This window comes from Watersipora subatra, chromosome 10, assembly GCF_963576615.1.
Source record: "Watersipora subatra chromosome 10, tzWatSuba1.1, whole genome shotgun sequence".
Taxonomy (NCBI): Eukaryota; Metazoa; Bryozoa; class Gymnolaemata; order Cheilostomatida; family Watersiporidae; genus Watersipora; species Watersipora subatra.
The window spans coordinates 60,137,486-60,155,611 of NC_088717.1; the positions used below are offsets into that span (position 1 = coordinate 60,137,486).

At 36.1% G+C, this 18,126-nt stretch overlaps 2 protein-coding genes across 3 annotated transcripts; one reads left to right on the forward strand and one right to left on the reverse strand.

Moving 5' to 3' along the window:
- Positions 1-76: 76 nt before the first annotated feature.
- LOC137406284 (uncharacterized) lies at positions 77-13,680 on the reverse strand. Of its 2 annotated transcripts, none has more exons than XM_068092829.1 (10): positions 13,624-13,680; positions 12,875-12,985; positions 6,778-6,937; positions 5,652-5,735; positions 5,199-5,323; positions 5,000-5,110; positions 3,099-3,248; positions 1,340-1,543; positions 1,003-1,198; positions 77-761 (listed from the first exon to the last, which is right to left on the reverse strand). In XM_068092829.1, the coding sequence occupies exons 3-10, from the start codon at positions 6,929-6,931 to the stop codon at positions 700-702; spliced, it is 1,086 nt and encodes a 361-aa protein (XP_067948930.1). In that variant the 5' UTR covers positions 6,932-6,937; positions 12,875-12,985; positions 13,624-13,680; the 3' UTR covers positions 77-699. The 2 variants fall into 2 exon arrangements, with proteins under 2 accessions (XP_067948930.1, XP_067948929.1); XM_068092828.1 differs by having other exon boundaries at positions 994-1,198.
- A 235-nt stretch (positions 13,681-13,915) lies between these two features.
- Positions 13,916-17,923, forward strand: LOC137406485 (uncharacterized). The gene is made up of 3 exons (XM_068093066.1): positions 13,916-14,076; positions 17,030-17,119; positions 17,639-17,923. The coding sequence occupies exons 1-3, from the start codon at positions 13,975-13,977 to the stop codon at positions 17,693-17,695; spliced, it is 249 nt and encodes an 82-aa protein (XP_067949167.1). The 5' UTR covers positions 13,916-13,974; the 3' UTR covers positions 17,696-17,923.
- Positions 17,924-18,126: the final 203 nt, after the last annotated feature.

Sequence of the window (18,126 nt, forward strand, 5' to 3'; positions counted from 1 at the left end):
AAGCTTGGCTGCTAGCCAGAACAGAGTTGAACATACTATGACAATATGCAACAGGTGATCAACAGAAACTGGATACGCTTTGTAAAGCGGCTTTATAATCAAATTGATAACAACGAAATATCAACAAGGTAACTTAACATGATATGAATAGTACGATGATGAGACAGAACATGCAAAGGAATGACATCATCAAAAGTGTAATAAACAAGATCTTAAAGACCACGGGATGATTACAAACATACAAAACATATTGATATGAAAAATCTTAGCACAAGATTCAGGGACAATGAATACTAAACTGCTAATTTGCCTAAAAATTAGGAAGTTGTCTGCACCATCTATTTTAGTAAGCATAGACAAATGGGGAAGCAATAACCAGCGGTTGAAGATCGCTACTCTAGGTAAAAAGATCAACTGATTACAGCGAGAGATTACCTGTCTAATATAAAACTAATACATGAATAAATTCAAAATACTTAAAGTGACTAGCCAATGTATGAAGTACATGATTACAGGAAGAGAGTCCTGAGTGCGTAAAGGCAATGAGTACAATATGAAAATGAACAGAAAACTTTGATATGTTTGTCTAAAGCATTACGTAGAGCATGAGCGGTGTTCCTAAGTCCTGAAGATATAGCACCAATTCCTGGGAATGTTGCGGGAGTACATCGAGGGAAGAGTATTGCGCCTTCCCTTTTCTCAGCAATCTTTATAAGCAGGGGGAGGAGACCTAACCTGATATTTGCTGACTGGTGAGTCCCCTGCAAAAGGGGATCTCAGATCTGAAAGCTCTGCTCACACTAAATGACAGTGCACGGAATCTACAAGCTGATAGTTTTCAAATGCTGCCAGTAGGTTAATTGACTGGCCTTTAGCTGAGTGAATGACCTGACCTGTCGCTAGAGGTCAGTAAATAGTTAAAGATTTTACATAGTATAATTGTAGCGGGACACTGGCAACAGTTTACTAAATGAGAGATATGTCATAGCCTACCCAACTGACCTTGAGAAAAAACCTGCTGTACTGTGGCTCTTGGAGTCGAGGCTGTCCGTTTGCTGCTTTTACCAATGCTCACGCCAGAAGGAGCCCGCCTCATAGCAGGGCGAGGGTTTTCTCCTCGAGATATTAGTATTTCTTCCGGAAATTCTTTCCGCATGGGCTTAAGAAAGGCTACTGACCTCCCCATAGAGACCTTCAGCTACAACAAATTGCAACCGATCTATTAAATAATATATTTGATTTCCATAACATGCACTTACTCTTGATCAAGTGACAGACCATGAGATATACTCCGAAAGCTGATAAGACACCATCGAGTACAACAGATGAATACACTTGCCAGAATGTCATAAGTGATGTCTACATTGAGACAGTGTGTTGTCGGGGGCAACGACCTCAAGTTTAAGCTTGCAGTAAAACTCTCTTCGCATGCTGATTGGATTTTCAGCTCTTTGGACCAGTAACCAAAACCTTCATGCTTCTTTTTCGATACTTGCCTCAGTTTGGTTACCAGTAGATTGATTTCCCCATTCACTTTTGTTTTCTGTAAAAAGAGATGAACAAGTTAGGTCTTTGTAGAAAAACGAAATGCTGAATGACAAAATGCTTAAGGAAACTAGCCTATGAAGTGAAATGGAGAAAACTCGCATTCGAACTGAAGTAAAAGTGGCACAAAAAGAGATATGTAAGACGGTGGAAGATACAACATAATAATAATAATGATGAAATGTATAAAAGATTAAACAGAAGAGAAAGGGTGAGCAGTGATAGCACAAACAATACAATGTAGATGGAAGGAATGGCATGAGAAGGAGAAACGGAAGCAGAAAAAATGAAACATGGATAAATATTTGGGCAATGAGCACCTGCAAGTAATAGCAAGACCAGGGTTGATTGAGGTAAATAATTAATATAGGAGACTACACAAGGGGACATGTACCATAAAACCTTTATTTGAACGCCATGGCGGTTCTATTTTTCAAACCTTCTTTTATGATGGCGTTTAATTAGAGGTGGCGTTCAATTTTTCAGCTAGCAGCTCAAGAATTTCGAAAGTTAAATTTAATTAAATGAATAATGAACTATAACATCCAACATAAAATTCTAATACAAAATAATTTAACAGATTGCGAATGATAAAATAACAACCGATATACAATCATAATACAAGAAATATGACACAGGACATATAATACAAAATAACATGGTGATTAGTGGTAAGTAATACAATGTTTACTGTTGAAAATTAAATCATACATCGCTATTGCGACAGTCCTCGTCATTCTCTAGAACATGCTTGTCAGCGTCAAAAGCCATTTTTATTTGTAATGCCAGCGTTGGCCTGCTTGCTAGAGATATTCCGGTCCAGCCTTAATCAGGCCGTTTGACCTGAAACGATGAATCTTGTTAGCCATCTAGAGTGTGGTCAGCCCACATCTCTTGAACGACTTGACGATTAGCGTCTTTGGATTCGTGCCGGCTTGACATGTCTGCCATGTCTGAGGAAGTTTAACTCACAACTTATGCGGTAGGAGTGTTTTAATTGAATGCAAAGGGCTCCATGTAGTCGGCTCAATTTTCAGGCACCATGATTCAGGGGTGTTTATTTATGTGTTTGATGCATTTAATAGTGGTCCACAAAACTCAAAGTTCATTTAATTCGCACTGGTCTTTTAGTACAGTATGCCTATTTAGGGACATTTGATTACTAATTAGCGCGATGAATGTTAAAGTGTCGCTCAAATATAGTGGCCTTCAAATAGGAGTGGCCTTCAAATAGAGGTGGCCTTAAAATAGAGGTGGCTTTCAAATACAGGTTTTACGGTAACTAAATTTATGACAGAATATGACACCCTGACCCCTTGTAGATAACTCACATGACATACGTCAACTCGTCAGACATGCCAACTTGCCTGACATATGTCAACTCGCCTGACAAATGTCAACTCGCCTGACAAATGTCAACTCGCCTGACAAATGTCAACTCGCCTGACTTGTCAACTTGCCTGACATAAGCCAACTTGCCTGACCTATATCAACTGCCTTTACCAATGTCAACGTCTTACAGATGTCAGCTCACCCGACATGTATCAACTCACCTGACATATGTCAACACCAACTTTTAACTTGACCGTCGACTTTCCTGCGTTATAGATTTCCCCATCAATGGTGACTGTATCTCCACAGTTGAAGTTGGTACGCAGAAGACGATAAGAAATCCGCAGAGGTTTTAGAAGAATCTGTTTTTCCTAGATACACAATATTAATAGTATAACTATGAACACTCTGACATTTTACCAAGGCTAATTAACACACCTGGAGCAAGGAGTAGTGGAGGATGAGACAGATAGTAGAGCATTGTAGGATTAATATTATTAGTACACATCTTTGTAGAACTGAGAATGCTTTTAAAGATGTATTTACGAGTTTCCAAACAGTCAGAGACAACCAACTGTGTGCATTAAATTTCGTGAAACCAAACTTATTGTCAACCAAAACCAACAATAGGTTTGAAAACTGGAAGACATTTTACAAGGCTTATCAGGCTATCTCACTTTTTCAGCATTATTTATTTACGGTGTCTGTTGATGACTCTTTGTTTAGTCAACTTGTTAAAAGTACGGGTTTAAAGTTTGAAGTTCCTTCCAACCGACTGGCGTGAGTAATCAAAGTAACAAGCCGAAACTGTCAGTTAAAATGTTTAAGGACTTGTGTTTTCATTTGTTAGAGGGTTGTTTGCAAAACCAGTTTTTAAAAAAGTTAATTTTATAGTAGAAAAATCTTTTTGGAAGCGTCCTATCCTCAGTTTTTCTCCTTTTTATGTTACAAAGGAGGCTACAAAAATGCTCCAAAAATAAAAACATGAATGTTTCTACCAATAAAAAACTCTGGAGCATTTACTAGGTGATACTAACTATAATAAACCATAGAGAAATTACTAGATGATACTAATTATAAGAAACCATGGAGAAAATACCAGGTAACACCAAATATAACAAACCGTGGAGCCTATACCAAGTAATACCAACTATGGCAGGCCACATTTAGGCGCTGATAATCAGCTTGTTATTGTAAGTTGAAACAGTTTCTTGCTGCTCAGTGAGCTGATTCCTCTAGTAAATAACTCTGATAATAAATGTTTTTTGTCTGACGCATTACAAACATTGTGAGAGTGCTAGAAGAAGAGCAACACTTAGCTTCTTGATTTATGCAGGCTATCTATAGACATGACTATCTATAAACATGGCTATCTATAGACATGGCCATCTGTAAACATGGCCATCTATAAACATGGCCATCTATAAACACGGCTATCTATAAACATGGCCATCTATAGACATGACTATCTATAAACATGGCCATCTATAAACACGGCCATCTATAAACACGGCCATCTATAAACACGGCCATCTATAAACACGGCCATCTATAAACACGGCCATCTATAAACACGGCCATCTATAAACACGGCCATCAATAAACACGGCCATCTATAAACACGGCCATCTATAAACACGGCCATTTATAAACACGGCCATTCATAAACACGGCCATTCATAAACACGGCTATCTATAAACACGGCTATCTATAAACATGGCTATTTATAAACACGGCTATCTATAAACATGGCTACCTACAAATACGGCGATCTATAAATATTGCTGCCTACAAACATGCCTGCCTACAAACATGGCTGCCAACAAATATAGCTGCCAACAAATATGACTGCCTACAAGTATGGCTGCCTACAGACAAACATCGGATGAAAAGATAGCTAATCATTACAATTTCATGAACCTGATAGTTGACTCATTGGTCAACCAAGTGATGATAACTTCCTAAGAGAAGGAAGAAGAAACCCGTAGGATAAAAACCGGAGCTCCATGATAAGAATACATCGCTAAAATAACGGAAACATACAGGCACAATGATGATATTAGAGAATACAGCCATGTCTCCGCTGAGATACTGAGGCAAAAAGGGATATGTTAGGGTTACCTCTGCCTGTGGAATTAGCGCTGTAGGATCAGGGCTGTTTTGATATAACAGAAAATCAGTTTTACCAGTGCACCATTTACTTCTTCCTCTGAAGCCGTGTGCAATTTCTGCCTACAGAGAGGAGACAACTGAGCTAGTAAGAGTGACGAGTCAATAATAACCGCGAAGATGATGTGTAGAATAGTAATATTCCTCATACCAGACAGTAATGTCGGACGAAATGTGGTTTACACTCAAAAGAGGGAAGCAAGTCTCCTGGAAGCTCCAAAGAGACATCGTATGCGTGTCGTCTTACGTCGAGGGTTTGGCACTTGTTAGTTCTCTCTACCACAAAAGTAAAAATGCTGCCATTTATGCATTGATTCAGCTAAGGCAGAAACACACGAAAATTAGCAGCAGTCTTGGTTATAATAAGGCTGACCCATTGGTCTAATATGGCGTGCACAAATGAAAAAGGCAGAAAAGTTGGCAGTTGCTCTTGACAAGAGGTGAGTTGAATGGACATGACAGCATGTATGTATGTATGCATGTATGTATGTATGTATGCATGTATGTATGTATGTATGTATGTATGTATGTATGTATGTATGTATGTATGTATGTATGTATGTATGTATGCATGTATGTATGAGATAAGAAGAAACTCATTCACCTCGACCGAGCAACACCTCCTTTCCCTCTGTCCTTTTGGTCTCGTTACCAAGCTTTGCTATTTGTACCCATTTGAATGTGACTCCTGTGATACAACAGCAACTGGATTAGCTAATCAATGCCTGATGAACATAAAAGCTGGTCAAGCAGGTGTGCGCTGACACTCTGACACAGTCGGGCAGGTGGGCCAGAACATGGCAGATGCTTATGACAACAGATGGTTGGTGCCTTGAAAAGGAATACTGCGAAGTCTTAGTCAATCTAGTTAATTGGACCTAATCAATGCTTAAACTGCCTAGTTATGTATGATTCAGAAACTATACTCTCAAAGCTCTCCTTTCTTTGCATTGTCCCTTCTTACCAAACCTTTTCAAATCTACTCTCTTCGTGCTTGAGTGAACACCATTTAATTTCCTTCTTGTAGCCCTAATGAGCATCAAAGCAGTGAACCACTATATCTTATCATTGAATCTGTCTTGTTGAAGATACAGTTTGAAACCTATAGACCAAATCACGGTACAACTGTTCAAACTAACTAAAAGGAACATGACACAAAAGCAGCGACATAACAAGGCAAAAACATAGCAATAAATATCTTACTCTAAACATAAATCAAAATGGATGATAAAAAACTCATGAGTACTATGGGTTACCTATCTTCTCATGACAATATTCTAAACAAAAAATACCTTTCTAAAAGGTTTTAATTGAGGGCCGGCAGGCAAATGTTTTTTACATGTATAGTACAGGTGATACTCAAAGAAGACAATGGGAGGTAGGTGATATCAAGTGACAAACCGAGACCATGCTAGGAGATAGGTGATATCGATGGTCCAAGTGACAAAGAGAGACGATGCTAGGAGATAGGTGATATCGATGGTCCAAGTGGCAAATAGATGATGCTAGGAGGTAGGTGATATCAAAGGTTCAAGTGACAAAGAGACGATGCTAGGAGGTAGGTGATATCGGATGTTCAAGTGAAAAAGAGATGATGCCAGGAGGTAGGTGATATCGGAGGTCCAAGTGACAAAGAGAGACGATGCAAGGAGGTAGGTGATATCAAAGGTTCAAGTGACAAAGAGACAATGCGAGGAGGTAGGTGATAAAATTAATACAAGAATACCAACTTGGTGTTTTTACAGGAAACTTCACGTCTATGATAATGCCCGCAGTTAGTCTGTCACCAGCAAAATAGATATTTTCACCGAGGTGGCCGGGAGAGAGCTGGACAGCAAAGCTGCTGATCTTAAGATTAGAGAAGGGTTGAGCAGGAGACTGCATGACCACCTACAAAAGAACAAGACACAAGTTTGATTAAATATCAGGTTTTATCAACATTAAGTTATCAAGTCATAAAAATAGACAGAAATATTTGTGATTAGTACAAAATATCAACAGGAAACAGCTGTGATGCCATTTAATTATATTCAATTTGCTTGTTTTTGAACTAGATTATCTAAAAGCTGTCCATCCAATGTACTTATCCATGAAAGCAGAGCATGTGTTAACAGGTTTTAAACAGATCTTTAGCAAAATATAGCTAAATTTTTATGGATAATTTTTTAATTTTTTGTGTGTGTGAAAGAATGACTTGTGAGCAGATTTCAGGTTGGAGTCATTCTATAATCACGGCTCAAAAGTTGATACGGACGTATAAATACAGTGCAGACTTCTTCGGTATTTGTAGATTCTGCTTCGACCTCGCGTTATAATTGTCCGCCATGTTGGGTAACCAAAACATGTAGCATGGTGTCTAAATGAAAAAAATGTTTGAGAATGGCGGCCAACAGAAGCGATTTTGTCTTGCGTTAAGTATCGGCTAATCATCGGCACTGGTTTCATATATCATATGACTACGTTTATAACCTTCATATATTATACGACTACGATTATAAGCTTCATATATCATACGACTACATTTATACCCTTCATATATCAGACGACTACGTTTATAACCTTCATATATCACACGACTATGTTTATAACCTTCATATATCATACGACTACGTTTATACCCTTCATATATCATACGACTACATTTATAACCTTCATATATCATACGACTATGTTTATAACCTTCATATATCATACGACTACGTTTATAACCTTCTTATATCATATGACTACATTTATAACCTTCATATATCATATGACTACATTTATAACCTTCATATATCACACGACTACATTTATAACCTTCATATATCATACGACTACATTTATAACCTTCATATATCATATGACTATGTTTATAACCTTCATATGTCATACGACTATGTTTATACCCTTCATATATCATACGACTACATTTATAACCTTCATATATCATACGACTATGTTTATAACCTTCTAATATCACACGACTATGTTTATAACCTTCTTATATCATATGACTACATTTATAACCTTCATATATCATATGACTACATTTATAACCTTCATATATCACACGACTATGTTTATAAGCTTCTTATATCATACGACTACGTTTATAACCTTCTTATATCATATGACTATGTTTATAACCTTCATATGTCATACGACTATGTTTATACCCTTCATATATCATACGACTACATTTATAACCTTCATATATCATACGACTATGTTTATAACCTTCTAATATCACACGACTATGTTTATAACCTTCTTATATCATATGACTACATTTATAACCTTCATATATCATATGACTACATTTATAACCTTCATATATCACACGACTATGTTTATAAGCTTCTTATATCATACGACTACGTTTATAACCTTCTTATATCATATGACTACATTTATAACCTTCATATATCATACGACTACATTTATAACCTTCATATGTCATACGACTACATTTATAACCTTCATATATCATACGACTACATTTATAACCTTCATATATCATACGACTACATTTATAACCTTCATATGTCATACGACTACATTTATAACCTTCATATATCATACGACTACATTTACAACCTTCTAATATCATATGACTACATTTATAACCTTCATATATCATATGACTATGTTTATAACCTTCTTATATCATACGACTATGTTTATAACCTTCTAATATCATACGACTACATTTATAACTTTCATATATCATATGACTATGTTTATAACCTTCTTATATCATACGACTATGTTTATAACCTTCTAATATCATACGACTACATTTATAACTTTCATATATCATATGACTATGTTTATAACCTTCATATATCATACGACTACATTTATAACCTTCATATGTCATACGACTACATTTATAACCTTCATATATCATACGACTACATTTACAACCTTCTAATATCATATGACTACATTTATAACCTTCATATATCATATGACTATGTTTATAACCTTCTTATATCATACGACTATGTTTATAACCTTCTAATATCATACGACTACATTTATAACTTTCATATATCATACGACTATGTTTATAACCTTCATATATCATACGACTATGTTTATAACCTTCTAATATCATACGACTACATTTATAACCTTCATATATCATACAACTACATTTATAACCTTCTTATATCATATGACTACATTTATAACCTTCATATATCATACGACTATGTTTATAACCTTCTAATATCATACGACTACATTTATAACCTTCATATATCATACGACTACGTTTATAACCTTCTTATGTCATACGACTACATTTATAACCTTCATATATCATACGACTACATTTGTAACCTTCATATATTATACGACTAAGTATATAACCTTCAAATATCAGACGACTACGTTTTGCAAAAACAATAACCGTGTGTCATAGCTTGGAGCTTCCATCGCGTTTTTTTTTATCTCCAAACTGATTTGTTGTATTTTTAACATCAAAATCATTGCTGAAAATCAAAATATCATGTTTGTGTGGTCATAGATATAATTTTAAAAAGCCTTTAATTAACTAATAAATTAGCCTTAGGTAATTATTTTGAAGAGAAAGGACTTGCATCAGCTTAATTATAAAACTGGTTTATGGTTATTGTGCCAAAATTCCATTGGCCGAAAACACAAGCTGAAAGGCCATTTGTCGAAATTAAAGCCTCTCATCGAAAAGTGGAGTTTTTGTCAAAAACTTAGGCTATTAGTCGAAAATAATAATATTGGACAACATATCATTAATTATAATATTAATAGTAAGTTTTTACCTGTTAGCTAAATTAATATTCAACCTAATGTTAGTTTAGTTTTACAATCTTGTACTAGCTCGACCAGCTAAATATATGTTGTTATAATAAATTATGGATGTATTGTAAAAATACTTTACACACAATTTTTGGTTCGCTTGCAACTTATTTTCAATTATAAAATTTCGCGATTAATAGGTTTAATAATGTATACATGCATAGCATATGGTGAGCATATGGTGAACATATGGTGAACATATGGTGAATGAGTATAAACAGATTAAGTTGCTATGCAAAATTTGGTTTGTTGAAAGCTACCACAACTTTACAGACACGCATGTTTATTTGTTTTGCAGGCAAGATATAGTGAAATCTTTTGAGATGGCATTATTGTGACCCCATGTCTGTATGTAAACTTTTAAAAATTGTAGCGAAATGAGAGTGTTATAAGACAATTCTTTCATAATTTCGGCTAATAGTCTCCGAATTCGACTAATAGTCTGTCGGCAAGAACACTTTAGACCATTCTCTTTCCGACTAAACCTCCATTTACCATAAAACTGGTGGAGCCAAGGAGTAGCCCGGGTAAGAATGAGTAAGTGAACTAATACACAACACTTCTATTACAACAAAAACAACACTCTCAGACTTTCAGTCTTCTTAATGAAAGACTGGGAAAGAAACGTGGAGCATTCTGCATTTAATTGATCAAGTCACGAAAGAGGCTGGTTATCATTCTGCCCACCTCGGACATCTGCTAAGATATTTTAACAGTCAATCGACAGTCAATCACAATAAACTATAAAAAAAGCTAGTTGTCTGCACGGTGCAAACAGAGTTGTAGTACCAATCCATAAGCAGTCCAGAAAAGTTAATTTCTCTATAGCGATATCCTTACTTGATAACAACTGACTCACCCTATGAAAGCCGTTGTTGAGTAGCTAGAACCGTAGAAGTGGAGAGAGCTAGTGAGAAGCAAGCCTAGACATGCTAGAGCACTGTATACATTGCTGTGAGTCACGCTTTGTAAGCATCTCTGATTGGATTTTCCGACTATTCAAATTCCCGACCAACTCATGCAAATAATTTGGCACAGCGCCGCATTGGTTATTTCAACAGCAATAAAAACCACATTCTGTGGAGCTCAAGGAAAAAACTAGGGTAATAAATCTCAATAAACAGCTAAGCAGTAGTAAGTCCCCCTCGGGTGCTGAGCTCATACCCACTGATGCAACTATTTGCTAACCCAATCATTGCACAATTGTTAAACACGAATGCACCTGAAATGCTATCGTAGCAATTCACAATAAACATATTAGTGAGTACTGCTACATTTTAGAAGGAAACTAGCAGAATAGACAAGTGTAATATTCACTTCAGCTAGAGCAGGTGCTGATAGAAAACCTAACAACAGGACTACTGTATGAAATCATAAGGGCAACTATAGATAGATAACCGTACAAAAAAGGAAACAAAGTCCACTAGCGCATAAACTTTGTCGGGCCATGAACTCTGAATATGTAAATAATCACTAATGCTCTGTAGAAAACAGACACATGTAGACCTATTCATCAGCAAACCTTCAATATACAAATACAAACAAAATGATAACTAGGCAAAAATATTGCTGCTGCGGTATTCAAACTCAGCTTCGATGACAAAGACAGCGGGTGAAACAAGGTCCTATCACCCAACCCATATGCACCATTGTTACATGGACCACTCTTGGCAGGACTCAATCTGGGTCACCCCGAATGGTCTAGGCAACAACACTAACTGGCAGTGCTGCCCTTAGAGTTGGCTATTGACTCGCGATGCTCAACAGAGAATGTCATGTATAGCTCGAAGAATACAGATATAAATGTTGAGCAAGTCTAGTCGTTAGCAAAAGGGCGATGCTATATTTTAGGATACGCTGAAAACTCGCCTCATCCAAATGTCAATATCTGATAAAATGAGAAACTGCATTAGATCTTTACCAACATGACACACAAAGCTAGTGCAGCTAGAAAACAACTGTAAGTATATGACAATAAAAGGAAAACTAGGTAAAGGTCAAGTCCTCTGGCCTAGTTGAAGAGCAGAAAAACAATTATTGGCGGTTAATATTAAAATTTTAATTGATATCAGATCGTAGCCACCAATAACTAAATAAAATTGTTTCAAATAAGGTAATCAGGAAACGTTGACTTCAGTGATTTTCTATGTCGCTATTTGGTATCGACTGAAGATGAGTTGAGGTAAGTAAGCTATAAGTTGTACTACTTCTGCCACTATCTGTAGAAAGCTGGATGTTATTAAGAAAAAGCACTGCTGTATTAGCATTGTTATAGGAATAAAATGATTAGCTAAGAATTGCAGACAGCTATGAAAGAAAACAACCAATTATTTTAATATTAATTTATATAATTCAGTAGGGTTATTCGTTACAATATATTTTTATGTATCTGACACAGAAATTACCATACATTGAGCAATGCAAAGCAGCGCTGCCAAGAGGCCTACAGCTCAATGATAAGTTCAGTGAAACATCACAGCTGACTCAGTAAAACAATGAAGAAACTAGACCGTAGTAGCTAATGTTTACCATATGCACATGAGGAAGAGAGTAGGCGGCACAAGCCATAGCCTATCTGGCACTTTGTAGCCTATTTCTTATTAGCATAATTATAAAGTATATTCCTAGTAACACTCAAGTCGTACAGCGAGTCATACAGTGAGTCGTACAGCAAGTCGTACAGCGAACCGTACTATGAATAGTAATGAATAGTTATTATAGTTGTAGTTATTCATTTCTATGACAGACATCATTGTGAACATAAGGATATTCCAACACCCCTTCATATGAGCGCACCATATTGACACACAAAATTTGCTATTCATTAAATAGAATCAGATGAAAACAAATCAATAATAAATAAACTGCTTGTGTGTGGCTAGGTACATAAGGTAGTCAGATGCAACTGTCTAAAAATGCATGATATATTAGACAGGTTAAGAATGTTATATAGTAGCAAACTAATTTTCTATATTTTCAATGTAATTCAATGTTTGAGCTTACCAAGAAAGGCAGAAAGAACCATAAATAAAGAATAGCTCTTGGTGCCAAAAGGATAAAACTCTGGATTGGAGAGATGTGCTGTATTCTGTTATAAACTTTTTAATTGATGATCTGCAAGATAATGTACATATATGTAAATGCTGTATAAAGGGCACACATTTAAACAAAAATTGCTGCATTGCATAAAACTGCCATTCATCAGGCTCCATTTTATATGGAGCCTGATATAGTTGCCACCAGTTTTATATGCTCAGTCTTACAGATACAGACTATTGACACTGGCAACAACATTAACTGTTACACTATCAACAAACACTGTAAAACATGAGCATTACATTTCAGTAAAACACCGCTTGTAACAATCAACCTAATAGTATATCGTAGACCTACGTAAACACTTTTTCAACTTTTAACAAAAAGAGAGAATGAGGTGTGAAAATATTACAATAAATAAAAAAACAAAAAAGTAAGATCGTGCAAACAATATCTAAATGAGAAAAATGATAATCAACACGCACAATAAGTAAAGCTAAAATAAACAAAACACAAAACTAGGAATGAAGGTTCCCGTAACGCTAACAAACCCTGCTGTGCATTACAATAATAGACTAAAAATACATTAAACTTCGGTTGGTAACTTTTTATGGTGAAGCTTTTTCAACAAAACCAATGCCTTTGTCAGTAAACAAAGAGTAGACGGCATGTTTTTCAAACAAAACGTATTTAACCGATACGAAGAGGCAACCTACATGTGAACTACAGCAGCTACGCATGCACAAGAGTACGCGAAATATTATCAAGTAAGCTGATGGATTAAAAAGCAAATGAATTATCCCTCAATGTATTGTTAACTGTTTCAGGCTCGCGGGAGCCACGCTCTACAATCCGTTACAGTGTTTTTTAACGCAGTTACTAGGCTATAGCTGAAAATCTACTTGGAGGTGGATACTCGGTCCAATGTCGTTTAACATAGTATATATTGAAATCGCTCTTGACATAGCTGACAACTTTTGACTGTTGGTTTAATAGGATTCGCTAGTGCGGTGAAGTTGAGCCCGGTTTTACCGTAAAGAGAAGAGCTTGTTACTTTTTGTTAGAAAATGTGGTACGAAATACTGCCATGCGTGGCTGTGGTTGGAGGTTTGCTTTGGGTTCCACATGCTTGGTTTTTTGTTGTCAACAAACTCACACAAAATAATCATGTAGGTAAATATACTTATTCGTTATCATACTCCTATTGCAATAGTTTTTTCATAGAGACGAAGTTTTCGTCGCTTCTATCAATATTAGCATCGCACTATACCCAAGGGAGGAGCATGGGCTTTATTTGGTTGGGTAGGGTGATCTGAGTTGAACAGGTTTAAGGAGATGATTGATAAGTTTTTTGGTATTGTTAAATAATCTCACTGAGTGGGTATCTGGTACTCGCCCGGATGTTGTTCTATTCAGAGGATCAGTACTATCTGTCAGTTCACACAAATTTAGATCAGTTACTATAGCCTAAGAAATATTACTGTAATAAATTTAGACCAGTACTATTTTATAATTGGTGCCAAGATTTTGGGCTAGGCAACAGCAGTTTATAACTGCCAGTTGAAGTGGAAGTATCTGTTTGCAAATAGTAACAAAAAGCAGCTAAATTTAGACTAATTAAAATGATTTATTACGATCACTAGCAAATGTTTTGCTTAAGTTGAAGACAAAGAATCTTTTGTTCCCTTTGTGACTGGTAGGCCTATGTAAGTATGTATGTTAGAGCCGACTACGGCTAAAGTAATGCAGCCCTAATCATGGTGTGTTGGATTATCCTGAAAATGAATCATACATAGTATGTAACACCATTCTGTTTACTGGCGTTACCATTGCTAGCTTAACCAACCAGAAATAAACTCAATCTTGCTATTGTAGTGAACTGCAGAATTATGCAACCCAGTATCTAACTCGGAGCTCGATATTAATAGGCCGGTGGACCTACCAGTTTATCTTATATTTATACTTACACTTAAATGTAAAGTTTGCTTGACTTGCTAGCATTGTAAGTACTTGACTCAGTGAACATTTTGAAATCAAATTTAACCTTATGGAACCTGGTGACATTTTATAGTGATCATGTAATGTTCCGATGATGGCCCATTCAGGCTTTCTATCATAGGTCCTATGGTGCCAAACATTTGAAAACTAACTTTTGTTAAACATATAATGAGCGATGATGAGGCTTTTAATAAACAATGGTAAGGCTTTGAATGATAAGCAACCAATCATGATTGGATTAAGTTAACGCAAGTGACAGCTGATTGGATAAGTTAGCACAAGAAACAGCTGATTTGATAAGTCAGCACAAAAAACAGCTGATTTGATAAGTTAGCACAAGAAAAAGCTGATTGGATCAAGTTAGTGCAAAAAAAAAGAGCTGATTGGATCAAGTTAAAATCCAATCTCTTTCTTACTCATCAAACATGTCGATGAGCAAGAAAGAGCTCATCGGCATGTTTTGTGTTTGCGAAGCAAATTTAATAAAACTAAAGCAAAGTCTTATCATTTTTTTATTTCATAGAATGTAGCTGTTTAAATCTATGTTTTGTGAAATAGACATGAATTTCAGTTGGAGCCTGTGTTTTTCTGTTTATGTTTTTGAAAAGATTTCAAGCATTATAAGGAATAAATAAAGTTTGCAGTAATCAAGTCTGCATAACTTTCTATACTCTCACCCCACCTGATCTTCCTGGAGTAGTTGATAAATGTGTCGGTGCAACTCATGAGCTTTCAGTTGCGCTAACGTTCCCATCGTGATTGAATGTTGACCCACTAAAAGCATATCATTGCTTGATCCAAGCATTGATACGTCTTTAGTGGGTCAACACGCGTCCATTGAGAACTTTCACTGCATTAAGTAGGCAAAAGTGACAAGCGTTCTTTACATGCATATGCGTTGAAGAGAGCTTTGAATTAAAAAAATATTATTATTTGGAAAGACTTTCAGGATGCGAAATCCAATACGCACAACATGCTAACTAAATTTCATTGCATTGTCATGCAATGAAATCCAATTCTTAGATTTTCAATTGAACAACCTTTAGTAAATCAAGAATGCTTAGTTTCAAAATAGTTGGCAGAGTAGCATCTACAATGGAACAACTAAATGAGTGATTGTTGTATGTTGTAACATCAGCTGTCTAGAAGGCTGTAGTACTTACTGACTCAAATACCTGTAGCCTGTACCTGCCATGCAAGGTTTGCCATTAATTCTGGCATTCTGAAAACCTTTTTTAATAGCACAATATAACTTTCTTTAGAATCCTTGTACTCCTACTGACAGTTCGTGTATTTAATTCAGTCTTATGATATATTTTATCTTTATATAAAGACTAGATATTCATCTAGTCCTGGCGTTGCTCGGAGAACTATAAAGTCTGTGTACAGAAAATTTATTTTTATTTAACATATAGCAACAGCTACCGTTATAAATTTTCATCACAAACTTTGTCCCACAACTGTAACTTTCAAGTTTCATATCATGAGAAAAGTATTCTGTACAGTTGAAATTAATTAAGAGAAAAAATAAAACAAATGTAAAAGTGTTTGAATGCAAATGTGAAATAATTAACGAGTCATGGCTAAATAAAGTATGTTATGCTATGATTACGGTGAAAAATTATTTGGTATACAATTGAGAATTACAACTAAGAACTGTGGTACTTGATAAGAATAGCATAAAACTCTGTCTGGAAATACTTATAAAGTACTAAATCAAGGCTGATCCGTGGCACCATGGTCATGTACTAAATCAAGGCTGATCCGTGGCACCATGGTCATGTACTAAATCAAGGCTGATCCGTGGCACCATGGTCATGTACTAAATCAAGGCTGATCCGTGGCACCATGGTCATGTACTAAATCAAGGCTGATCCGTGGCACCATGGTCATGTTCTGCACATTCAACGACTCCTTCATTAGCTTTAACCCCTTACAGCACTTCTAGCTACGCCCTTGTTGCCCTTCCTTTTAAATGTCTCTTCTGTGGTCGTTTTAATTCTAGTTTTATGGAACAGTAAAGGTTTTCAGTTTCCAATTGCTTTTATTTCTCATTAAAACTGATGTTTTCCTTCACTGTGCGGTCAGGTGAACGTTGTATCCAGTTGCTGACATGTATTGCAGGCATATACAAGAGATTGGGTCCAGAATGATCACTTGTATGGCATGTTTGTGCGAGACCAGCGACTGACAGGCTGGGAGTATAAAGTACAGGTAGTTCTATTATGGATTCATATATCTTGATAGCAGTTTTTTGGAGTGAGTTATAATACTGTAATTTAGACATAGATATGACCTTGTTCTTGTAAATGTGGCTGTGTTTGCTGTGGAGCTGGCTCTAATACTGCAGACAGCAACATGAGGTCATATTACATCACAGATTCCTTCGCCGTGATGTTATGTTGCAGGTCTATAGGTATACGTTAAGGTGATATGATGCTACAGGTTTCCAGTGTCAAGCATGATACTACAGAGTTCCATAAAATACCCCGTGAAACCACACTGAATTACGCATCAGAAATCACATTTCACCATAAAGTTGTACCATAACATCACACGATGCTACCAATTAATAGTTCATAGAGTTGTGTGATGCTGCAATGATCATATTCGACAAGATAGCAACATGGCAACACCACATGCATTTCCCTTAACATTCAGTAATCTAACATTTTACTTTCCTCTTGTTCTTCAGCGGCTGCTGTTCCTAATGTACATGTCTGCTGTTGTTAGGGACTGGAGACTCTACCCAATCCCAACTCGGAAGAGAAACAACAGACCGCTGTTTAACGTTGCACCAACCACTCTATTTAATTTGTAAAGAAGCACTGAATGTGTGTTGCGAGTATGAATGGTATTGTTTGTGGTAATGATATGCGAGTACTTGAGTATTAGGTAAACAAATACATCAGGGCTTTTTATCTTTTTTTCATTATGTTGTACTTGTATGTTCAGCGTGTGCTGCAGTTGTCTCGTGAGAAGTGCAGACTCTCTCATATATATATATGCTCTGCTGGTTATTGAATGCTGAATATCAGTTCAGTTAATAAAGTTTAAATTTTGAAGTGAGAAAATCCAAAGCAGCATCCTTGGATATTTTGCAACAGTAAGTAGGTTTCTGATAAAGGAGCTGAACAATGGAAACGTTTAGATGATGCACCTCAACATTGACATCGAAATAGGCACTTGTTAGGTGGTATATTTATTGTCTAATGTCTGTG